The sequence below is a fragment of the Euleptes europaea genome, chromosome 5 (assembly GCF_029931775.1).
Source record: "Euleptes europaea isolate rEulEur1 chromosome 5, rEulEur1.hap1, whole genome shotgun sequence".
NCBI lineage: Eukaryota > Metazoa > Chordata > Lepidosauria > Squamata > Sphaerodactylidae > Euleptes > Euleptes europaea.
The window spans coordinates 6,368,984-6,394,734 of NC_079316.1; the positions used below are offsets into that span (position 1 = coordinate 6,368,984).

Consider the following 25,751-nt stretch of genomic DNA (forward strand, 5'->3'; position numbering starts at 1 on the left):
TAATTAAATTGTGTAATTCATTGCCAGAGGACTTGACAATGACCACAAGCATAGATGGTTTTAAGAGGGGATTAATCAGATTTGGAGAGGAGAGGTCCATTAATGGCTGCAGGCTGTGGAGTCAAAAGGGAGCCTCCATATTTACACCTCTGAATATCAGTGCTAGAAGTGGAAGAAGTAGAAGAAGAGTTGGTTTTTATATGCCGACTTTCTCTACCACTTAAGGAAGAATCAAATCACCTTACAATCACCTTCCCTCCCCCTCCCCACAACACACACCCTGTGAGGTAGGTGGGGCTGAGAGAGCTCTAAGAAAACTGTGACTATCCCAAGGTCACCCAGCTGGCTTCATGTGTAGGAGTGGAGAAACAAATCCAGTTCACCAGGTTAGCATCCGCTGCTCATGTGGAGGAGTGGGGAATCAAACCCGGTTCTCCAGATCAGAGTCCACCGCTCCAAACCACTGCTCTTAACCACTACACCATGCTGTAACTATGCCACGTAGAAAAGAGCAAGAGTCCAGTAGTACCTTGAAGACTAACAACATTTCTGACAGGGTATGAGCTTTTGTGAGTCCCAGCTCACTTCTTCAGTGCTAGGAGACAGAGTCAATAGAAGGCCTTGGCCTCTGTGCCCTGTGCATTGGCCCTCCAGGACAACTGGTTGACCACTGGTTGGAGAGCTGTTGTGGTTAAGGATTAGGATCTGAGAGACCCTGGGTTCAAATCCCCGCTCGTGCTTGCAGAGTGACCTTGGGCCAGTCACGCTCTCTCTGCCTAACCTACCTCACAGGGTTGTTGTGAGAATAAAATGGAGGAGAGAAAAATGATGTGAGCCACTTTGGGTCCCCATTGGGGAGAAAGGCGGGATGTAAATGAATAAAATAAATAAATAAATAAATAAAGTGGTTCTTGTAGGTTATCCGGGCTGTGTGACCGTGGTCTTGGTATTTTCTTTCCTGACGTTTTGCCAGCTGCTGTGGCAGGCATCTTCAGAGGAGTAACACTGAAGGACAGTGTCTCTCAGTGTCAAGTGTGTAGGAAGAGTAATATATAGTAAGAAAGGGGTTGGGTTTGAGCTGAGTCATTGTCCTGTAAAGTATTGAAGGTAATGTGCTAATCATTGTCCTGTAAGTATCAAGATAATGTGCTAATGAGGGTGTGGAATGTTAATGTGGAACCATTGTATCCTGAAGTGATCTGTTAACATGTGGAATCCAAAGCTAATCCGCATGGCTATTGTGGACTGTAGTCTTTGTTAGTCTGGAAGTTTTCAGGACAGGAAGCCAAGCCTTATTCATTCTTAAACTCTCTTCTGTTAAAGTTGTACTGGTGTTTATGAATTTCAATGGCTTCTCTGTGCAATCTGACAAAATAGCTGGTAGGTTTGCAGAAATTCTAAAGTTTTTAAAAATAAGTATGTTGGGGTCAAGCTTCCCTAAATAAGAGAAAATGTGCCTGTACCTTTAAGAAATCCATTCTGAGATCTTAGAGGCCATTGGGGTGGCTAGGCAACCACAACAATATTGCCTGCCTTCAAGCCTTGGTTTCTGTCGGAAAATGGCAGGAGAAGGGCCCATTCCAGAGCTATTTTGGCCTTCCGGTCCACCCCTGCTCCCATCCCTGGAGGAACCACTGAGTAACTTGCTACCATGCAGTTTGCAAATCTCACCCAGGTGCAGCAGCAACTGTGACTTGACGCCACACAGCTTGCCTGGGCCCGGTGGCAACTTCCACATAACTTGCGCAACTGAGTTGGGCCCAGTAGTGGCCATCCCACAACTCAACTGAGTAACTTGCCACCACACAACTTTTGCAGCTTGGTCAGACTTTTCCCAGAGAGAGGCAGCCAGAGGAAGGGAAGGAAGAAAAGCTGAAAGCTAGTGTAGTATAGTGGTTTGAGTGTCAGACCTGGCATCGGAGAGACCCAGGCTCGTATTCCGACCGTGCCATGGTGCATGCTGGGTGACCTTGGGTCAGTCACACCTACCTCACAGAGTTGGGTCAAGATAACCTACCTCACAGGGTTGTTGTTGAGGTGAAAATGAGGAGAGGAGCATGATATATAAGATGCTTTGGGACCCCATTAGAGAGGAAAGTATAGTATAAATGAAAATAAAGTTGAAGACTGGGGAAACGGATAACAAGTAGGTTGGTTTGTGGGCCGCAAGGAAAAAAAGGAAGCAGGGGAAGGGGAGAGGGTGTGGGGATTGCCAGGAGGAGAGGAAGAGGAACTGTTGTGAGGAAGGGGGTATAGGGGGAAACACGGTGATCCTATAAGTCCTAAGCAGGTTCCCTGCTTGTCCATTTCTAATTGCTTTTTCCTCTAGAAGAGCTTTGAAACTTGAGTGTTAGAGCAGCAAAGGGGAAAGTTCCCACCGTTTTCCCATCTTCTATTCTCCTGGCTTTACATTATCTTGGCAAACAAGAGTTTGGGAGCACACTTTGCTGAAATGGCATCTTGAGATGCACTGGAATCTTTTTGTTGAACTGTTTGCAGTTTTTCTCCTTGGATATTACCAGGTGGTGGCGCTGTTTAGTTGAGCTGTTGGATTTCTGCTACTTCCTTAAGAGGCATTGGAAAAGAAATTGCATCAAGCTACATTTTTTAAATCTTGCTTTGAAGAATGATGAACTTCTAGTGTCAGGAAAGATCACAAAGATCACTCTCTTCATCCCATGGCAAAGATATCCCCCCCGCTGTAGCCCCATTGCTTACATCAGAAAATCTGGATCCCAGAGAATGACCAGAAGTGTACACAGGCTAACAAAATAAATCACACCAGGTAGCTAACCCACAGGAAAAGAACAAGGCCTGGGTGTTACTCTTTCAGTCTAATCAACATGATATATGCGGTCCTGTGCCAAAAATGCCCTTCTGCCATTTACATTGGCCACTTTCGGAGGTCTCTGTGCAAGAAAATAAATGGACACAAATCAGGCATTAAAAACGGAAATGCTAAGAAGTCCTTCATTCATTTATTTATTTAGGATGATGAAGAAGAAGAGTTGGTTTTTATACTCCACTTTTCTCTACCTTTAAGGAGTCTCAAAGTGGCTTACAATCGCCTTCCCGCCCTCTCCCCACAACAGGCACCTTGTGGGGCAGGTGGGGCTGAGAGAGTTCTGAGAGAACTGTGACTAGCCCAAGGTCACCCAGCAGGCTTAATGTGGAGGAGTGGGGAATCGAACCCGGCTCGCCAGATTAACGGTCTGCCGCTCTTAACACTACGCCACGCTGGATATTGCGATGTTGACTCTTCAGAGTCCTGCTTGAGGTGGCTTACAATTTAAAACCATGTCTCAATATAAAAACCTTAGGCCAGTCACAGCTCTGGGTGACCTTAGGCCAGTCACAGCTCTCTTTGAGATCTCTTAGCCCCACCTACCTCACAGGGTGTCTGCTGTGGGGAGAGGAAGGGAAGGCGATTGTAAACCGGTTTGATTCTTCCTTAAGTGGGAGAGAATGTCGGCATATAAAAACCAATTCTTCTTCTTCATCATCTTCATCGATATAGTTTCAGAGCATCCTGCTTCTAAGCTTGAATCCATATGCAGACTTGGCACTGCCAAACTCAAACTTAATAGAGTCAAAGAGTAGGTGGCTCACCTCAGAAGGGAGTTTTGCCTCTCTTGTTTGTCTCCCTTGACCAGTTCATCGGTAGCTGGCAGTAGCCCAAACCCACTCTTAAGGGATCTTTTGTTCTTTTGACTGGATCTCCTTTTCATTTGCCTTCTACATAGCAACGACATCACACGCTTGATTGCTTGAACTTCTGGCCTCAATCTGTAGTAACTTCTCCCCTCTTCTGTATTTACACTTGAACGTAGCTTTTCATGCTTCTGATGAAGTGGACTCTGGCGCAGAAAAGCTATTATCATAATAAATGTGTTTGTCTTTAAGGCGCCCCGAGACCGTTGCTTTAGCTGCAATTCTTCTGGACGTCATCAAGGAGAAAATTCCTGGTCCCAGATATGTTCTCTTGCCAAATGGGCATAAAGCAAAACTCCGTCCTTTGAGTGGAGCCTCTCCACATGAAAAATGTGTTGGAATCTAAAGCATTTATGTTCCTTGAGCTCATACATTCAAGTCTCGGGGTGGGGGGTGTCTTATGCCCAGTGTCTATTTCTCAAATGCAAATTCCCAGCAGGGCTCTTTATGGGGCCTCCCTGGATGGTGTTGCTTCTGCAAACAGGTTGGGATCAAAGAGAATGATTGTTTTCCCACTGGCTTGATTTGTTTCCCTCTTATAGATCACCCCAGAAGATCTGCAGAGCGTCTGTGTCCGTTTGTTTAGCAACCAGATGATGCAGAGTGTGGTTCACAGCATAGATTTCACGAGGCCTGGAACTGTAAGTATAATCCTTTGGGGCCAAGGTCGCGATCTTTAGCTTGGGAAGTTTCTGAAGATTTGGGGGCAGTGCCTGGAGACAGTAAAGTTTGAGGAGAAGAGGGAGCTCAGTAGGAATATGATGTCACTCTAGGATTTCTGTCTCTCCTAGACTCTATGATGTACCATAGAGTCCACCCTCTGAAGCTTCCATCTTCTCCAGGGGAAATGATCTCTGTCATCAGGAGATCAGTTGTAATTCTGAGAGAACTCCAGGCCTCACCTGGAAGCTGGTAACTCTAATTGGGACATGTTTGCATCAAAAAGTAATTACATTAAAAGGTAATAACTAGTCATGATGCATATTTATGCTCTCCAGGTTCAGCATGCCTATTATATTAGGTGCTTTGGAACACAGGCAGGATAAATGCTGCTGCAGTTGCCTTGTTTGTGGGCTTCCTAGAGGCACCTGGTTGGCCACTGTGGGAACGGACTGCTGGACTTGATGGACCTTGGTCTGATCCAGCAGGGCCTTTCTTATGTTCTTAACATTCTACTTGAGTTGTTGTGTGACCAGTGAGCCTTATCAGTGTGCTTCCTGAAGACATATAAGCCTGTAATGGGATTGTAATGTGACAATGGCCTTGAGCGAGGTATTTGAAGCAAGGTCTTGCAGCACATTGGACTGATAAACTGCAATGGGTATTGAGGCTGTCCATGCTCTCTGGTTGCATTCTTATCTGACTCATCTGACCCGTAAAGCCCCATACAACCTGGGGGCGGCATATCTGAAGGGCTGCCATCTCCCACACAAACCTACCCAACTGTTACAGTCATCTTTGGAGGCCCTGCTTCGTGTGTCTCCACCTTCTGAGGCTAGACAGGTGGCAACCCAGGAGAAGGCCTTCTCAGTTGTGGCACCAAAACTCTGACATTTCAGCAGGGGTCTTCTGAAGCTGGAGGGCGAGAGATTCAAAACAGATAAAAGGAAGTATTTCTTTACACAATGCATAGTTAAACTGTGGAACTCCCTGCCCCAGGATGTGGCGATGGCTGCCATCTTGGAAGGCTTTAAGAGAGGAGTGGACGTGTTCATGGAGGAGAGGGGTATTCATGGCTATTAGTAAAAATGGATGCTGGTCATAATGCATATCTATTCTCTCCAGGATCAGAGGAGTGTGCCTATTATATTAGGTGCTGTGGAACACAGGCAGGATGGTGCTGCTGCAGTCGTCTTGTTTGGGGGCTTCCTGGAGGCACCTGTTTGGCCACTGTGTGAACAGACCGCTGGACGTGATGGGCCTGGGTCTGATCCAGCAGGGCCTTTCTTATGTTCTTACGTTCCTTTCCCAGGGAGATTCGTCTGTCTCCCTCTGTGCTGTGTTCTGTCAGGGGGTGAAGACTTTTCTGTTGACCATCAGTTAGCCTCCAAGAGATGGGCAGATAGTTTAAAAGTACATAACCATCCTCAAAAATCAGTGAACATTTTAACACAGAACTGATATGAGTAATAACTTCCCCCCAGAAAAACCGAATGACTGAACATACCCAAAGCACAAGGGACGCATCCTGTGAGTTAAAGTGCCAACTATTAGACACTTCAGTCAGTCCTTTACTAAAGAGTCGCTGTGGTGCCCAGTATATCCTAAACATAACTTTTTGCTGAATAAGTTGCAACTTAAGAGCCACAGAGGGCAGGCCATATCCCATTGTTTTTCAATATTTTTGTATATGTTTGTATTTTAAATGCTTCGGTTAATGTCTGAAATGTTTAATTGTTTTGTTTTAACGTTTGCTGCCTTGGAGATTCGGAATTGGGTGGAAAGGCAGCATAGAAGTCCAGGGTTGCTACCAGAGGCAGGCAATGGCAAACCACCATTGGTTGAAGCAAAGCAGGGCCCTGGCTAGTACTGGGATTGGAGACCACCAAGGAAGTCCAGGGCTGCCAAGCAGAGACAGGCTTTGGCAAACTATCTCTGAACTTCTCTTACCTTGAAAACCCCACCAGAGGGGCTCCATAAGTCAGCTGTGATTTGATAGTGCTTACCACCACCACCAGGCACTAAGGACCTGGACGAAGGCCATAAGATGAAGGTCAGTCCTGGTAATGAGGTGCTGTTGGTTGGCAGTATGGCCAGTTGCTCACGGCTTCCGCCCGTCCAAGGTGGCATTGCCCTCCCAAGTAATCCCGCAGCCACTTTTTGGTATGGAATCAATAGCCAGTGTGCTAGAAGCCAGAATATGGTCACCTGACCGCACCATTCCCTAATCCTCCTTGGGAGTTATTCTGCGATAACACTAAACAGGAGAAAAGAAGAAGAGTTAGTTTTTATATGCTGACTTTCTCTACCACTTAAGGGAGAAACAATCACCTTCCCTTCCCCTCCCCACAACAGACACCCTGTGAGGTAGGTGGGGCTGAGAGAGCTGTGACTAGCCCAAGGTCACCCAGCTGGCTTCATGTGGAGGAGTGGGGAAACAAACCCCGTTCACCAGATTAGCGTCCGCCACTCATGTGGAGGAGTGGGGAATCAAACCCGGTTCTCCAGATCAGAGTCCACCGCTCCAAACCACCGCTCTTAACCACTACACCCGCTGGCTCTAGGATGTGGTGACCTTACCAGAAGGCATCCAGAGGTGGCACTGCCTCCTCTTCATGCCCTCCAGTGAGGACACAGTGTCCCCTTCCTCCTTCAGTGTTGAGAGTGGGAATGCTCACTGCTGGTATAGAGTAAAACCCAAAACAACGATAGTGACGAGAATAACTAGTTTAAATCAAAGGAAGTCAACGGTGCAAAAAGTGCTGGTATCCCTCGAAAACATTTAGCAGTCTTTGACACTCCTAGCTTCAAAACAAAACAAAGTGATTTCCTTGATACGCTGAGTCTGGTTTGAGTACTTCCAGCTTTGACTTCCTCTCCCTCCCCATTCTTTCAACTGTTGATTTTGAGATTATGGGGGCAGGCAGCCGAAACTCGGCAACACCTGTTATTGTCAGCCTTGTATTGTGGTCTTGTGTTCAGAAATGTCCTGCTCATGCTTGAATTGTTTCTTTTCTTTTGCATTCGGCTGACATGGAGTGCTCAAGAAGGTTCTAATTGCCTGGGGTTTGGGGGCACTATTTCAAGAGCAGGGAGAAAACCTTGTCTTGACTTCTCACACTGGCCTGTGTCTCATAGAATCAGAGAGTTGGAAGGGGCCATACAGGCCATCTAGTCCAACCCCCTGCTTAATTCAGGATCAGCTAGAGCAGAGTTTCTCAAACATTTTGAGTCACGGAGCACTTTTCAGGAGAGAAATTCGTCATGGAGCATTGATTTTCACCTATCACCTATATACTAAACTGAATGACAGTAGTATTTTTCTTTCCAGTCTCTTCACGGAGCACTAGGGGATGTTTCACGGAGCACCAAGTGCTCCTTGGGGCACAGTTTGGGAACCTCTGAGCTAGAGCATCCCTGACAAGTGCTTGTCCAGCCACTGCTTAAAGACTGCCAGTGAGACGGAGCTCACCACCTCCCTAGGCAGCCCATTCCACTGTCGAACAACTCTTACTCTGCTCAGCACAGCTGGATGCCTTCATTCGACCTAAGGAGTCTTCCTCCTGATTAAGCAGCTCTGGGGGGACGGGGGGACCACTGAAGTTGGAGGAAGAGGCTGGAGGAGAAATGTGTACTTTGCTGAGCAGATTGGTGGGTTACAGGCCAGTTACTCCCTCCACCCCTTCTGTCAGTTTCTGAATAAAGCGGCCATTAATAAGCCGATGCGGCTGCCCTGCTGAAGGGAAACTCCGATGTCATGTTAATTGGTGGAAGCTTAATCTCCAAAACAATTAAAGTTCTGTATGTGTATGGGCGTGTAGGCCTTGGTATTTAGACAAGTTGTCCTGCTGATCCCAGAGAACAAAAAATCACAGATTAGAGAAAATGATCTGCACTGGATCATAATGTGTGGATGCAAGTGTATGCAAACTTCCAAGTTACACTGAAGTCTTCATCAGCCAGAAAGGTATTTGGGGAGGGGCCGTGGTTCAGGAGCAGAGGTTGTGCTTGGTATGCAGAAGGTCCCAGGTTCAATCCCCGGCATCGCCAATTAGAAAAGGCTCAGGCAGGTAGGTGATATGAAAGCCCTCTGCCTGAGGCCCTGGAGAACTGCTGCACGTCTGAGTAGACAGTACCTACTTTGATGGACCCAATACTGTGATTCATATGTGGCAGCTTCATGTGTTCATATATATGTGCAATATTCGCTTACAATGAACAGAAGAGAGCAAAAGGGATATTTTTAAATCAGAGGTTTTCAGAAGATGGATAATAAAGTTATTTATTTTCTATGACATAGAAACATAGAGCTGGAAGGGACCGCAAGGGTCATCTAGTCCAACCGCCTGCACAACGCAGGAAATTCACAATTACTTTCCCGCCCCCGTTCCCCCAATGACCCCAGCTCAGAGGAAGCAAAAAAAATTCTCCAGGATCCCTGGCCAATCTGCCCTGGAGGAAAATTCCTTCCTGACCCCAAAGTGACGATCCCCCTTGGCATGTAAGAAAGGGCCACGAGAGCCAAGCACCAACACAGCCCTTCCTGCCCTCCCTCTCACGATCTGCCTAAATTCACAAAAAACATTCTCTAACATTATATTCTCTAAGGCCATTTATGCAGGGTCAGTTTTGATGCTCGCTCAAAGCTCTTTTTAAAAATATGACCTTTAAAATGCCTATTCACGGCCCACACAAAAGGAGAAATTCCACCCCCCCCACTTGCCTGCTCCTTCAGTTCCTTCCATTAGGAGGGTTTAAAGCAGAGGCTAGATGGCCATCTGTCAGCAATGCTGATTCTATGACCTTAGGCAGATCATGAGGGAGAGGGTATCTTGGCTATCTTCTGGGCATGGAGTAGGGGGTCACTGGGTGTGTGTGTGGGGGGAGGTAGTTGTGAATTTCCTGTATTGTGCAGGGGGTTTGGACTAGATCAGGGCTTCTTAAACTTTCCCCACTCGCAACCCCTTTTCGCCCGAGAAAAGTTAACACGACCCCATGTAAAATAGGTACACAATAGGTATATAGGTATACAAATCAAACATGTACTGATAATAAATCATAAAGAAATTTATTTTAAAACAATTCTTTGGTATACATATACTTTTACCATTTATTAAAGATGAAAACAAATTTGCATACTAATTTGCACACTGTTGCCAAATTTTTTGCGACCCCCACATTCTGTTACGCAACCCCACATGGGGTCACGACCCACAGATTAAGAAGCTTTGGACTAGATGAACTTGGTGGTCCCTTCCAACTATGATTCTATGATTCTGTTAACTACAGGGTTCTCAGGGTGTCTGATAACTCCAAAAATGTGTATTTCACCACAGCCTTTGTGGGTTGGTTTTGTAGTTATAGGTGATCAATAAACATATTGCCATCCATAACAACAATAAAACCATTAAGATGAGCAATAGAAACAGAAAAAGCCCTACTTGGCCCCGCCAACTTCCTAAAAACACTTGGTGGGCACCAAGAAAAGTGTCGGCAGATAACATGGTGCCCACGGGTACCACGTTGGGGACCACTAGTCAACAGGAAACAGCAGGGTCTCTGATGGCAAGTGCAGGAAGGGTGACAGGCCTAAAGATGGAAGGACTTGGCTGTGGGAAGTTGTTGAGTACTTGAAAGGCTGTCATATAGAGGATGGTGCCGAGTTGTTTTCTGTTGCCCCAGACGGTCGGACCAGAACCAAATCAAAAGAGTTTCCGTCTAGACATTAGGAAGAATTTTCTAACAATTAGAGCGGTTCCTCAGTGGAACAGCCTTCCTCGGGAGGTGGTGGACTCTTTTTCATTGGAGGTTTTTAAGCAGAGGCTAGATGGCCATCTGACAGCAAGGATGTTTCTGTGAAATTAGGCAGATCTTGAGAGGGAGGGCAGGAAGGGTTGCATCAGTGCTTGGCTCTCATGGCCCTCTCTTATATGCCCAGAGTAATGCCTGTCGCCACTTTGGGGTCAGGAAGGAATTTTCCTCCAGGCCAGATTGGCCAGGGATTCTGGAGGATTTTTGTTGCCATCTTCTGGGCATGGAGTAGTGTGTGTGTGGTGGTGGGGAGGTAGTTGTGAATTTCCTCATGCAGGGGTTTTGACTAGATGACCCTGGTGGTCCCGTCCAGTTCTATGATTCCCAGGTGTATCCTTCATCATCTTTCATGGGAGGACTTCTTTATACTAAGTTTGATCAATGGGGGAATGTCTGGCTGCAGACTTCTCAGCGGAAACTGGGAAATGCAGAAAATTAGCACCTGTAGTGAGATGAGAATACTATGACCCTATTCAGTCCTGGGAGAGGGGGGTTCCATTGTCCTGAACTTGTTAATAAATTCTAGTTGGTGATCTCATGTTAAGATCTCCCTTTGAAGCTTCTCTGTAGGTGAACTGCTACTATTATGTCATCAGTGGAATATCCTGGCAGATTAACTGTTTTCTGGTATTGTGATTTTTAATGTCCTATTTATGTCCATTTACCGTATATACCCATGTATAAGCTGACCTGCGTATAAGCCGAGGCGCCTAAGTTCTCCCCAAAAATGGGGAAAAATTAGGCACCCGCGTATAAGCCGAGGGTCAGCTTATAACCCCTCCCCCCCCCGCAGGCTTACCTGACAGGGCTCCCGGCGAAGGCGGTGGTGGCGGGGGCGCCCCCCCCCCCGCAGGAGGCTTCCAGGGCGGGGGGAGCAGGGCGCATGCGGCGGCGGCCACGCGGCCTTGGAGCGGCCGCAGGATGCTTCCCCCGGCCCTTCCAGGGTGGGGGGAGCCGGGCGTGCCTTTTTTTGGGCTGAAAAACCCGGCTTATACGCGAGTATATACGGTATTCTTTTGCATACTCTCCTGTTCGTCTGATGTAGAGAGTAGATGCCCTGACCTGGATGGCCCAGGCTAGCTCTCTGTTGTCAGATCTCGAAAGCTAAGCAGCATCGGCCATGGGTAGTACTTAGATGGGGGACCACCAAGGAGGTCTAGTGTCGCTGCGCAAAGGCAGTCGATGGCAAACCACCTCTGAACGTCTCTTGACTTGAAAACCCTGCAGGGTCACCATAAGCCAGCTACGACTTGATGGCACTTTACACACACACACGGAGTAGAAGGGCATTTGTTGACATTTGATGCCACATATAACGTTGGAAGATGAAAAAGCGAATGAACCTGAGATGGAGTGGCTGGTGTCGTTAGGTCTGGTGATTGTGTTGTTAGGGTCTGTATGGGAACAATGTTTGCATCTTGGTTTATTACAGATCTTGTTCCCAGAGTCTGTGTTCAGGTTCATTGTTCATGTTCATTATTATAAGTGAGACATTTTTTACTGTTAGGGGGCTGTCAGTGGGCAAGGAAAGGTCTGCCTCCTAGTGCCCGTGAGTGGGAGGGGCTGTGGCTCAGTGGTAGAGACTCTGCTTGGCATGCAGAAGGTCCCAGGTTCAATCCCCGGCATCTCCAGTTAAAGGGACTAGGCAAGTAGGTGATGTGAAAGACCTCTGCCTGAGACCCTGGAGAGCTGCTGCTGCCGGTCCTAGTAGGCAATACTGACTGTGATGGACCAAGGGGGGTTTGATTCAGTATAAGGTAGCTTCATGTGTTCATGTGGCAGTACCCTTATTGAGCAGAGATTGTAGGTTGTTAATGATGTGCTGAATCGGTTTGAGCTGTTGTGACCAGGACAGAAAGGATAGAATTGTTGTGGATTTCTAGAACATGTAGATATTCCCACTCAGAATTTACAAAACAGGCTTGTGCCATTGTTCTAACAGCAGCATTCTCTGGACATATCAGCTAACTCTCCAGATTTGGGCAGGGGGGTCAGTGTACTTGAGAATATTATGCTCAAATTTTTGCAGTTAGGCCTGGTCAGGAAGAGCAAATTGGCTTCTTAGGAGGGATACTGGTGCTTCTGAAGCTATTCCTGGCCGAGCAACGTTACCCCTTTCTCCTCGGCTTTGCAGCTTTGATTGGCTCGATGCAAGGGGCCTTGGCACCATGAAGGAGCTCTGTTCTGCTTCCGGCAGATGACAGCTGTCTAAGAGCCAAAATGACAGCTAACTGAGCCTTCAGATCATACATCTATGAAACCATTGTGTGCTTTTGTGTTGCCTTTTAAGTAAGGGACCGATGCTACTTTCCCACTGATGCAGAAGAGTTTGTATAGCACAGTGGTTCCCAAACTTTTCGGGCTACTGCCTCCTTGGTTCCACAAACTCAACCCCAGCGCCCCCTACCCTATCCAACAACTGAATTAAAATTACAGGGGCATAATCTGGCCTTTACAGGTATATGCTGAAATTTCCCGCTGAGCATAGCCGATGGAAATCGGGCTCTTGAAAAGGCCCATGGGAAAACTTGAGGAGGTATAGTTGGGGGAGGGGACCTTCTCACGTTCTGTAGTGCAGGGGTCCCCACCGTTTTTGAGCTTATGGGCACCTTTGTAATTCTGGCACACCGTAGTGGGCACAGCCACAAAATGTCTACCAAAAGCCCCCCCTGCCATTTCCAAAAACCACTCGGCAGGTGCCAGGAAGAGTGTTGGCGGGTGCCACGGTGGGGACCTTTGCTTTCGTGTGTCAGGATCAGTACATCTCTCTCTCTGTTTTAATGGGACCAGTTTCAGTTTAGCTGTGCACTTGAAGTCAAGAAGAATGTAACTCTCTTTAGGATAGCTCTGAAAGTCACCCGATGGTCTTGTGGAAACACCCTCTACTTCCAGCCCTCTCCCGGAATTTTATAGCCACCAGGAATACGGGTGCAATTATCATAGCTTTTTAGATATCAGAGCCCCAACTGCACTTCTCTTTCCGAAATCTGGTTTTCTGTTGCTCTTTAACAACTTTATGTTTCTTTTTATTTTCTGGTTTTGGTATGCGATGCTTGTCTTTGAACTGCTTGGTAATCTTTGAGTGTGATTTCTGTTAACCTTTTTATTTTTTGTTCTGTTTCATCTCTTTTTATTTTAACGTGTGCCTGTTTGCCCCTAAAGGGATACTGCTGTATGAGCCCATGTGATGATGAATATGTAAGTTCCTGCATCTTCTTTTATCTTTTTTGCTTTGCCTGCTGCATCCGTCTGTGTTTTCTGTCCTCTTGGGGCGCTCTTTAACTACTGCGTTTGCTTTGCATCGTGGACGTTTGCGTATGGCAAGATGGATACAAGGGTTGGAAGGTTTGCACAGAAAGGCACCGTACCCCTGCTAAGTCAGTCCCCAAAGAATGAGCTGCTCTTTAAAGATGCGCTTCTGGAAGTGAGAAAGGGCTTTCTCCTGGAGGCCTGAGTGATTGCCCATGACTGTGAGAGAGCTTTCCTGGTCGTTCAACATCTTGCTTTGGTCTGTGTCTCCCCTGGGCCAGAGTGCAGAGGCTTCAGCTGATTTTTGCGCCATTACCTACCCTTCGTGATGGAAGTGGTGTTTTGTTAGGGGATCCTGTGTTTACCACGACCCGTTTCCAGCATGCTGCATGACAGCCCTAATGACTTGCTTTTGCACTAGGCTCAAAACTGGTCAAGTACCAGGAGCAAAGAAGGCTTAAAGACTTCTCTGCATCCTTTCCTGCTACCAGGGCCAGCCAAAGTTTTTGGGGGCATTTCCCCCCTCCCTGCCCTGGCTGAATTAAAATGCCTCTTTCCATCTATGCATGGAATCATATGGTGAGCAGCAATCATAACATTGGCACGACCGAGACTTGACTGGGATGCTGTTTTCTCATTTTCATTGTTTAAAATGGCCATCACTTCTTTATGTCCTCCCTTTTATCGGTGCTCTCTGAGGCCACATGAAGCTGCTTTATACCAAGTCAGACCATTGGTCCATCGAGGCCAGTATTGTCTACTCAGCTTTCCAGGGTCTCAAACTGAGGAGCGGTGGACTCTAATCGGAAGAACCCAGATTCCCCACTCCTCCACATGAGCGGCAGACGCTAATCTGGTGAACCGGGTAGGTTTTCCCACTCCTCCACATGAGTGGTGGATGCTAATCTGGAGAACCGGGTTTGATTCCCCACTCCTTCACATGAGCGGCAGATGCTAATCTGGTGAACCGGGTTGGTTTCCCCGCTCCTACACATGAAGGCAGCTGGGTGACCTTGGGCTAGTCACAGCTCTCTCAGAGCTCTCTCAGCTCCACCTACCTCTCAGGGTGTCTGTTGTGGGGAGGGGAAGGGAAGATTATTGTAAACCGGTTTGATTCTTCATTAAGTGGTAGAGAAAGTCGGCATATAAAAACCAACTCTTCTTCTTCTAAACTTGTATTACTTTTTGGGACTCCCTTGCTAAAGCAACTTCACATTACTGTTCTCCACACACACACACACACACACACACACACACACACACACACACACACAATAAAACGCAAGCCTCTCACATCTGCCAAACAAGATTATGGGTTGGAACCCACAGATTCCTGCCTGGGAATTAAGATAAAAAGCAACTCTTTGCTTAAAGACTGCCAGTGGGTGGGAGGTCACCACCTCCCTAGGTAGCTGATTCCACTGTCGAACAAATCTTACTGTAAAAAATGATTTCCTAATATTCAGCCGGTACCTTTCTGCCCACAATTTGAACCCATTATTGCATGTCCTATCTTCTGCTGCCAACAAGAACAGCTCCCTGCCCTTCTCTAAGCGACAGACCTTCAGATACTTAAAGAGAGCAATCCTGTCCCCCCTCCACCTCCTCTTCTCCAGACTGAACATTCCCAAGTCCCTCAGCCTTTCCTCCTATGGCTTGGTCTCCAGGCCCCTGATCATCCTCATCGCTCTCCTCTGCACCCGCTCCATTCTGTCCACATCTTTTTTGAAGTGAGGCCTCCAGAACTGCACGCAATACTCCAGGTACGGCCTGAACAATGCAGAACTATGACACCTTCAGGATGGCTGTGTGGGTTTGCGGCCCAGGAAGGCACAATTGCAAAGTTCAGCAATAGGCTGTGAGCAAATGTGGACGATGCTAAGTGACCAGTGTTGCCGTGCACTGTTTGCTTAGCAAACACTCCCGCGCCAGAAGAGGACGCTTATTGGAAGGGGGCTGGCAGCGCCTTGCAGGCATGCGGCTGGTGGGTAGCCAGCAGCACCCAGCCCTGGGCATGGCCCTGGCTTGGATGGTGCTGCCCAGCCGTCACCCCTGTGCCTCCACAGTGTTATGCCAGCCGCTCCCACCGCCACTCTGTGGCCTTCGCCAGCTAAAGGGCCCCTCTGGAAAGATGTCTCTTCACATTCTGGGAAAGGCCAGTGAGGAAGGAAATAAGTGTACGACTAGTGGCATAGCATTTGGCAACTTGGGGGCCACCGCTAAAAAAGCCCTGGTGGCTCATCTCAAATCCCAGGCAGGTGCTTATGAGTGGAGGCAATTTTTAGGTACTTTGGGCTTAGTCCAGTTAATGCTTTAAAAGCCACCACCATCACCTTGAATGGAGCTCAGAAACAGATTGGTAGTCACTGTTGTAGATAAAGCACTGACGAGACATGTTCAAGCTTATCCATCCCTTTTTAACATTCTGGATGTCTTATATATTCCACCAGTTGAAGTTTCTGGACTGTCTTCAGGGGAAGCCCCATGTAAAGCACATTACAGTAGTCCAGCATGCATGTTCCCAAGACATATGTAATCATGTCCAAGATTACTTTTTCTAGGAATGGGCCCAGTTGTTGAACCAGCCTAAGCTGGTAACATGCATTTGTGGTCATCGCAGTTACCTTCATATCCTGGGGACTGGTAAACCCAGGAGTGCCCGCAACTGCAAGCCTAATCGTTCAGGGGGAGAAAACCCCCTCTAGAATAAACTGGATACCCACTCCTGGATCAGCTTTAGTCTCCATTCTCAGCACTTCTCTCTGGATTTTGTTTCCCCTTACCCAGCCTTCCACTGAACAAGCTTGAGTTGAGGATGCTCACTGTGTCTCTAGAATTTGATTGAAAAAAAGATAGAGATGGGCATCATTGACCTGTTAGTAGCACCTCAAAATCTCTGAATGACTTTTCCCAGGAGTTCAGGGTAAAGGCTATTGGAGATACAACACAGTTTTATAGACTGCATCAGGGGTGTCACATAAGGCCTGTCACCTGGATCTGGCTCCTTGAGAGCTCTTATCTGGCCCGCGAAGCAGCCACCCCTCACTCTACATATGGACCGGCGAGGCATGGCCCGGCCCGACCAAGTGGCATTTATGTCCTATCTGGCCCTCGTAACAATTGAGTTCGACACACCTGGACTAGATGCCTCATAGAGCTCTACAGACTAGAGGCCCAGGGGCAGAAAATTTGTCTCCCAGCTCTGTCTTCTAAGACCTGCATAGCATAAAGGAATGGATGCCTCCCAGTGTTGAAAGTTACTGGGAAGTCCAGGAGAATTAATGGCAATATCCTCCTGTTATCAGCAGGCAGAGGTAAATATGTATTTAGCCCTAAGTAAATATGTATTTAGGTAGAAATGTCTATATGCTCTCATCCTCTGTTTATTAGAACAGTTGGAAGATCAATAAAGTAATATAAGCAATGGAAAACGTACAAATTCCTAGAATAAGCACCAGCTGTGACAGCAGGCATACAATAGACAAGAGCAAGGCCATTTATGCACGGGAGGTTTTGCCTTGGATTTGCCGCTCTATATGCACATTTCTCCCATCCGAATTCTCAGAACTCTGCACGGGGCTTATTGTTGAGTTTTGAGAATTCGGATTGGGGAAATGTGCATCTGAAGAGTGGCAAATCCAAGGCAAAACCTCCCGTGCATAAATGAACCAAGAGTCCAGTAGTACCTTAAAGACTAACAGAATTTCTGGCAGGGTACGAGCTTTCATGAGCCACAGCTCACTTCTTCAGACACAGCTAGAATGATATGCAAGTTTATATTATAAACCTGTGTGTGATTTTATTCATTGTTCAAGGTTTCGATTTCAGAGGTTTTTTAAACACATTTTATCACTCTTACAGAAATCATCCTGGGTGTCTGCATCCCACTGAATGTCTCAAGCTGATGTGAGATGCAGAAGTCCCCCCCTCCTTTTTTGGGTGGGGGGAAGATGCGGATTTTATCCAAGCTCATCTGCCCAGCAGTCCCAGTTGAGCGGCAGGTCCCGTCCTGCACGTTCTGCAGCCCAGATGGCCATTTGCATTCGCAGCACAGCCAAGAGACGGTTGCAATCTTCCCCTTTTGCCCGCAGCCAGTGCATTCTTTGCAGGGAGAGGATATTGGCTTCCTAAGCCTTGGCCGTGTTCAGAGCCTGGAAGCAGGAACAGACATCCCTCTGGAAAAAAACCACAGGCCCTATCTGCTTGGGACTGTTCAAGCCGCCTCCCTAAAATGCCGCTAAGGATGCTTTGGGGTGCGGGGGCTGCTTTAATCGTTTGTCAAAAGCTTTTTTTCCCCTGAAGGCAGGTTGCGAGGATCCTGTGGAAGTGCAAGGGGGTGGTGGGTAGAATAAAAGAATGTGTCGTTTTTGGGTACAGAATTCACCTTCTGGAAAATTTCATCCTTTTAAAAAACAAGATCGTTGATGCAGTTGATCTCCTCTTCAGTGCTTTGAAGTAGATTCCCCCAAGCCCTCTCTTCTCCCTCCAGGTCCTTTCTGTAGTACGCCCAGTCATTATCTATAGTAGACGGCCCGTTCCTGTCTCCCATGGGTTCATCCAAGCCCCGAAATCTGGATTTCATTGAGATTAGATGGATCCATTCCAGCAGTCGAAACAAAGGGGGGAAAGACCCAACCTAATAACAAAGGGGGGGAAAGACCCAACCTAATAACAAAGTTGCGTACCCAAAAGGTTAGGTGAAGCAAACCTAAATAAAACAATGAAATCAATTTATTATAATGCGCTTATGCATATATTAAAAACAAGCCCATGTGGCAACAGATACAGGGTTGATTATTAAAACCACATGCCAAACACGGTTTGGCCCACAGGCCTTCCTCAGTGGTCTAATACAGAGGTTCCCAAACTGTGTTCCAAGGAGGGCTTGGTGCTCCGCGAAGCATCTGCTAGTGCTCTGTGAAGAGACTGGAAAGAAAAATACTACTGTCGTTCGGTTTAGTATATAGGCGCTAGGTGAAAATCAGTGCTCTGTGATGAATTTCTCTCCTGAAAAAGTGCTCCATGACTCAAAAAGTTTGGGGACCTCTGGTCTAATGCAACATATTTTGCACAAAAAAAATTCAAATACAAATTTAATCATTTAGTGTCAGCCTTGGGTATGTATTATAAGATGTAATCCAAGTGAGTGTTGCTAAACTAGATTTAGAAATGTATAAGCACGCATCCAAGGAGCGTAGCTAAAATAATTCTTTCTGGACCCGGCTGGCATAGCATTCAGAGTGCTCCCCTCATTATCAACCAAAAGTAAGCGGCACAGTTTTATTTATTAAAACATTTATAGCCTGCCTTAGGGGAGGGGGCTGTGGCTCAGTGGTAGAGCCTCTGTTTGGCATGCGGAAGGTCCCAGGTTCAATCCCTGGCGTCTCCAGTTAAAGGGACCAGGCAAGTAGGTGATGGGAAAGACCTCTGCCTGAGGCCGCTGTCAGTCTGAGTAGACAATACTGACTTTGATGGACCAAGGGTCTGATTCTGTATAAGGCAGCTTCATGTGTTCATGGTTCAAGGTGGCTTACAATAATAGTTAGAAACATTTTCTGTTCAATGCAAAACTAAAATAGCAACCCCCCCCCAAAAAAAAGATGCCTGCCAGTTCAAATCCCCTCAAAAGCCCTGGCAAACAGGCAGGCTTTGCAGCGCCTCCTGAAAATCTCCAAGGAGGGGGCCCTCCTCACCTCTTCAAGGAGCCCATTTCACAGAGCCGCAGCCAAAAAGGAAAACACCTGGGCTCTGGTCTATGCCAGACGAGCTACCCCAAGCGGCCAAAGCTTAAAAATAGCCAATAGATGGCTGCCTGAGAACCGTAGTCGGTGCACAAGGACCTATGGAAGGAGAGTGCATCATCTTCTACACCATCTTGTATTGGTGGAAACGGCCTTGCAGCAGAGGAACGAACCATGGGTTAGTTAAACATATCCATGGAATCCAACCGCTTTTAGGGTTGCCAACCTCCAGGTACTGGAAACTTTTAGTACGAGTACAGAGGTGCCATTTTTCTCCCCAACCTCCAGGTACTAGCTGGAGATCTGCTATTACAACTGATCTCCAGGCGACGGAGATCAGTTCACCCTGAGAAAATGGCTGCTTTGGCAATTGGACTCTGTGGCTTTGAAGTCCCTCCCCAAACTTTGCCTTCCTCAGGCTCCGCCCCAAAAACCTCCCGCCGGTGGCGAAGAGCGACCTGGCAACCCTACTTCTGCAGGCCATTTTATATTCCTCTTTCTCTCACCCTTATGCCTTGTACCGGTATTTCTTTTTTGTGGGCTTGTAATAAAGGTGCAATTGTAACTTTTCTTTTAAAAAATTTAAGAGTGAAAAGCTGCCTGTGCCCAAATCAGCATGATTCCATCGTAGGGGCTTTGGTGGCTTTTGATGGGGAGGTGTATCTCATGGAAACAAAAGGACTGCCAACCGCTCATCAGACGGATCCCGGGGAAATGAATAAAAATGAGTGAAAGGCAAAATAGGTTTAGGGAGAACCCGATACAGCTGCAAGGCCTCCCTGCCGTGAAAGGCCATCGCCCCGTTCTGTGGGAGAAGGGTTCGGATTTAAGGCTAGCGGGCTCTTAATTAGCTATTATGTATCATCGCTCATTGATGTAAGCATAATATGAAATGAATTCCAAGGGCAGCTTTATGCTTACTCGTTTGTGAGAGTGGCGCTCCTTGTGTTACATAGGATAGCTTCGCAAAACCTCGAGCACTGGGATGGTATGCGGTAACTCGATCCTCCCTTCGGCGTTTCACACCTTTTGTCTTTTAAGCCTCCCCGGCTTAAACGCTTCACAATAGGCACTGATTATTGAGCCAAACCTGAAAGAATCTGGGTTGCCTGGAGAGGAGACCAGGCTCTAAAGGCGTAAATGGGCAGAGAAGATTTTCTCACAAAGCGGGGAGTCATGATCAGGACAAAAGGACGACAATGAATATTCTGGGAATAAATGGCGCTTGATGACACCATTAGAGATCTGCACAGGAGAATGTCCTGCAAATAACACCCTTCACTGAAAGGATACATCTTGTTGGAACGTATGTTTCTGGTGACCTAAATTATGGTCAGCCCTGACCCTGGGTAGTATTTGGATGGGAGAGAAGAAGGTTTTTTTTATATGCCGACTTTCTCTACCACTTAAGGGAGAATCATACCGGCTTACAATCACCTTCCCTTCCTCTCCCCACAGCAGACATCTTGTGAGGTAGGTGGGGCTGAGAGTTCTGAGAGAACTGTGACGAGCCCAGGGTCACCCAGCAGCCTTCATGTTGAGGAGCGGGGAATCGAACTCAGTCCCCCAGATTAGAGTCTGCCGCTCATGTGGATGGCAAACCACCTCCGAACATCTCTTGCCTTGAAAACCCTACAGCTGTGACTTGATGGCAAAAATAAATAAATATGGTGTACCCAACTGATGTCAGCTCAAAAGGCAGGGGAGGGGGTTCTTATGCCCATTCTGCCCCAGCAGCCTTTCTGAGCTTGCAGGCACCTTTGGGATTCTGACATAAGGTGATGGGTAGGGTTGCCAGGTCCCTCTTCACCACCAGCGGGAGGTTTTTGGGGTGGAGCCTGAGGAGGGTGTGGTTTGGGAAGGGGAGGGACTTCAATGCCATAGAGTCCAATTGCCAAAGCAGCCATTTTCTCCAGGGGAACTGATCTCTATCAGCTGGATATCTGTTGTAATAGCAGGAGTTCTCCAGGTAGTACCTGGAGGCTGGCAACCCTAGTGATGGGCACAGTCATGAAACTGCTGCCGCAGGAGGCCGAGCCAACCACAAAATGTCAGAGGGAGGCTATACATGACTCTAATAGTACCTTTTCAACATTTCAGATAGCTCTGTTGTGATTCTAAATCATGTTCGTACAATTTTAAAGAAAAAAGATGAGTAGAAAAGGGTTTTTTTGTGCAACAAACTTCATGCAACATGCTTCCCCCCTCCCCCTTTGTTGTTGTAGTAGAAGAGCAAGATTTGAGTCTGATAGCACCTCAAAGACCAGCAAGATTTCCTGGGCGTGAGCATTCAGTAATCAAATGAAGAGTCTGACAAAGGGAGCTTTAGGCTATCAGAAGCTGACTCCCTGGATAACTTGTTCGGCTTTAAGGTGCTGGCTGACCCAGAGATTGCTCTAGATTTGTGCGGTGTTTGTGATGGAACGTCCCCAGATTGCTATTTGGAGGGCACCGTCATGCCCATGCGCACCACACTGGGGACCCCTGATGTAGACAAATTGCTGCATTATGAATCAATGGAGAGGATCCATTGTGAATAGAATAAACTCAAAATTAGATTCATTTGTCTTGTTTAAAATGATTATGTACCCATGGATGCTATCAGAATGGTATACAGCTGTTACCAAATGATGATAAATCATAATTTGCGGAGACTCCTTGGTTGCTTTCGCAACCCCCAAATGGATCGATCTTTATTCAGAAGTGTGTGGTTTCTTTTGCAGCCGTGAGCCCGGCTTTTGCTGAGGAGGACAGGATACAAATTTGATAAAGTAAAAAATAAAATGAATTGTTTGGTTGTGATGGTAATTTCCTTGCTGATTATCCTGTTATAAAGTCAGGATACAAGTTCCTCTCTGAATGGTTTCATCGTGCTGTTTTATGCTGTTAACATTGCTGAATGTCTGTGATTTTATGATTACCAATGGATGTTAGGACAAACCACCTGATGATCAAGCAGAAGGCTTAAAGTTCTTTAGTGGGGGGATTTTGGCTGTCTGTCTAGGAAGAAAAACAATAGCTTGGGTAATTTTTGGCTGAATGTGTTATTGTTTCTTTTCTCTCTTTCCTTTCTTCAATATAGGCCTCTACAATGTTAAGAGCATCATTAGCTCCTGTGTAAGTATTTTTTAAATTCTTTTTTTTAAAAGCAGATTACGACCCTGGAGAGCCCCTGCCTGTCTGAGTAGACAATACTGACTTTGATGGACCAAGGATCTGATTGAGTGTAAGGCAGCTTCATGTGTTCAGATTATTCAGATTGGTTGTTTTGATTGTATTTTGGAAGTTTCTCTTAGCCGCTTTGGGTCCCTTGAGGGAGAAAGTGGCATATAAACCCCCAAATAAATAGTGATGCAAAGAAGCAGGTAATGAAAACAAGTGAACTTATGAAGCAGGTAACAAAAACAAATGAACACTTGCTCAGACAAGTCAAGTCACACATTTATCACACGTATATGCAGCATGATATTGAGGAACTAAAACGTGTAGAAGTCCTTCTGAAAAAATCAACCCATTTTACAGATGGACAGAACTAAGGTTGAGGCATGTGTTAAAGACCGTGTTCCCAAAGCAAACAGACTGGTTGGATTCTGATTCCTTTGCAGCTCTTCTAGCTTACCTTACAGAATTCTTGACAGGATTAGCGAGTGAAAGTATGTCAAATATTCTGAACTCTTGAGAGAGTTCTCTCTCTAAATAAATACTATGGTCTGGTAGCCCCGGAGGTGGGAACCATTTCAGACTGCAGGACTTGAATACTCCTCCAACCAAAATATTGCCTCCACACAAAAAACCCCAGCATGTCAAGGAAAAGACTAGGAGAAGCCTAGAATGTTTTTTCTTGACATACTGATGTTCAGTGATGAGGGATTTCTTTAATAGCTGAGTGTTTGTTCATGTGAACCCCTGCCTACACCCTGAAGTGGCAGAGGCTGGATATCGGTTGGCCATCTTAGTGAGGACCAGGCCCTGTTTCTGTTCTTTTAATGTGTTTTTTTTAAACTTAAAACTATTTATACTCAGCCTTTCTATGGGCTTATTTGAGGCAGCTCACAAGATCTAATTAAAGCAATAAGGCAAACCTGTTGAGGGGAGAGGCCGTGGCTCAGTGGTAGAGCATCTGCTTGGCATGCTGAAGGTCCCAGGTTCAATCCCCTGCATCTCCAGTTAAAGAGACCATGTAGTAGTTCATGTGAAAGACCTCTGCTTGAAACCCTGGAGAATTGCTACCAGTCTAAGTAGACCAATCCTGATTCAGTAGAAGGCAGCTTCATGGGGAGGGGCCATGATTCAGTGGTAGAGCATCTGCTTGGCATGCAGAAGGTCCCAGGTTCAATCTCCAGCATCTCCAGTTAAAAAGGACCAGACAGTGGGTGATGAAAAAGACCTCTGCCTGAGACCCTGGAGAGCAGCTGCCAGTCTGAGTGGACAGTGCTGATATTGATGTACCCAGGATCTGAATCAGTATCAGGCAGCCTCATGTGTGAACATAAGAACGTAAGAAAGGCCCTGCTGGATCAGACCAAGGCCCATCAAGTCCTACAGTCTGTTCACACAGTGGCCAAACAGGTGCCTCTAGAAAGCCCCCAAACAAGACGACTACAGCAGCACCATCCTGCCTGTGTTCCACAGCACCTAATATAACAGGCATGCTCCTCTGATCCTGGAGAGAACAGGAATGCATCATGACTAGTATCCATTTTTACTAGTAGCCATGAATAGCCCTCTCCTCCATGAACATGTCCACTCCCCTCTTAAAGCCTTCCAAGTTGGCAGCCATCACCACACCCTGGAGCAGGGAGTTCCACAATTTAACTATGCATTGTGTGAAGAAATACTTCCTTTTATCAGTTTTGAATCTCTCACCCTCCAGCTTCAGTAGATGACCCCACGTTCTAGTATTATGAGAGAGGGAGAAAAGCTTCTCTGTGTCCACTCTCTCCATACCATGCATAATTGTATAGACTTCTATCGTGTGTGCTTATGTCTAATTTGACTGATCTCTGCTTGCACCAACCAAAGGAGTTTTGCTACATTTTTCACTGGTGCGGCTTCTTGTTCATCACGCAGGAAAGTGCAAGAAGTTCCCCTCCTGCCCTCCTTGGACTACGAGAAGCTGAAGAAAGATCTGGTGGATGGGAACAACCGCCTTAAAGCCTTCTTACTGCAGGCCTTGCGCTGGGTGGGTGAGCTGAAGAACGTCTACAAATGTGTTAGAAGAAAGTTGACGTCACCCCGTCATACCCAAGAGATGTTGTAAAAATTTCCCAGCTGAAATTGCTGGCTTTAAAAAAACAAAAACCCCTGTCTCACATTTCCTTTGCAAAGGCTGGTGATTTTGAAAGTGTTGTCTTTGCCCCCACTGGAATGCACGGCAAAGTGGATCCTCACAGAACCCCTTCAGAGAAAACCCACTGGGCCCTACAGTAGCCTCTCAACTCTACCTTCCTGGTTCTACCCAGAAAGAAGAAGAAGAGTTGGTTTTTATATCCCGCTTTGCTCTACCTTTAAGGAGTCTTGAAGTGGCTTCCCTTGTCTTCCCCACAACAGTCACCCTGTGAGGTAGGTGGAGCTGAGAGGGTTTGGAGAGAACTGTGACTATCCCAAGGTCACTCAGCTGGCTTCACGTGGAGGAGTGAGGAATCGAGCCCTGTTCACCAGATTGGAATCTGCTGCTCTTAACCACTACACCACCCTGGCTCTCAAGAAGAAGCAGGGCCACTGCAAAGCAAACTCATCCAGTTGCCAGCCTACGCATGTGGCCCAGAAGGGTACCATGGCTGTCGGTGTTAAAAGCCACTGAGAATCAACAGGGTCACACGCTCACACAGAGGCTATCTCCAGATGTAACTCGTCCAAAGCTTGCCCCCAAACCAAGCCTAATCCTGGACTTATAAGGACCTAGCTATCACTTTCATCCACAAGTCCAGAGTTCACCCAGACCGACAGAAAGGGCAAATGGAAAACAGGCTGCTCGTTGATGATGTGGTGTAGTGGTTAGGTTGTCAAACCAGGATCTGGGAGACCCGGCTTCTGGTCCCCGCTCTGCCATGGAAGCTCGCTGGGGGACCTTGGGCCAGTCACACACACTCTGCCTAACCTACCTCACACACTTTCAAGTGCCTGTCTGTTCAGTATACCCCTGAGCACTTAGACCTGCTTTAAAAAAAACAACAACCCTGAAATCTTTAGTTCTCTGGATGCTGAAACTTGAGCCTATTTCTGTGTTTGTGTGGCGCAAACACAAAATATACCTGGGTCTGGCCATGATCTTGCCGGGTGTTCTCAAGCAAGATGTCTTTGTTGAGGTTCATGAGCAGGGATTGTTGCTCGGCAGAAAGAAATAAAGAAGCAGTTTCTAAACTTTTTTATTTCTTCTAAGTAATTCCTGTTGTGGTAGAAGATGGTCTTGATGGCTGCTCTCCTGTGCTTCTCTTATAGCGCTTGACGACGTCCCATCCTGGTGAGCAGCGGGACACTGTCCTGCAGGCTTACATCAACAACGATCTTCTGGATTGCTACAGCAACGTCCAGGTTAGTCAGGATAGCTTTCCTGTTCGGTCAGTGACAAAGCACGTG

At 46.8% G+C, this 25,751-nt stretch overlaps 1 protein-coding gene across 1 annotated transcript in view; it reads left to right on the top strand.

Annotated features, from left to right (window-relative positions):
* The window catches only part of ARMC9 (armadillo repeat containing 9), a 95,562-nt gene that overhangs the window by 25,365 nt on the left and 44,446 nt on the right, over nucleotides 1–25,751 (top strand). The window contains exons 8-12 of the mRNA XM_056850352.1: nucleotides 4,254–4,352; nucleotides 13,345–13,380; nucleotides 22,255–22,289; nucleotides 24,243–24,354; nucleotides 25,614–25,706. Coding sequence (XP_056706330.1) covers nucleotides 4,254–4,352; nucleotides 13,345–13,380; nucleotides 22,255–22,289; nucleotides 24,243–24,354; nucleotides 25,614–25,706 — 375 coding nt within the window. The remainder of the gene's footprint in view (nucleotides 1–4,253; nucleotides 4,353–13,344; nucleotides 13,381–22,254; nucleotides 22,290–24,242; nucleotides 24,355–25,613; nucleotides 25,707–25,751) is intronic.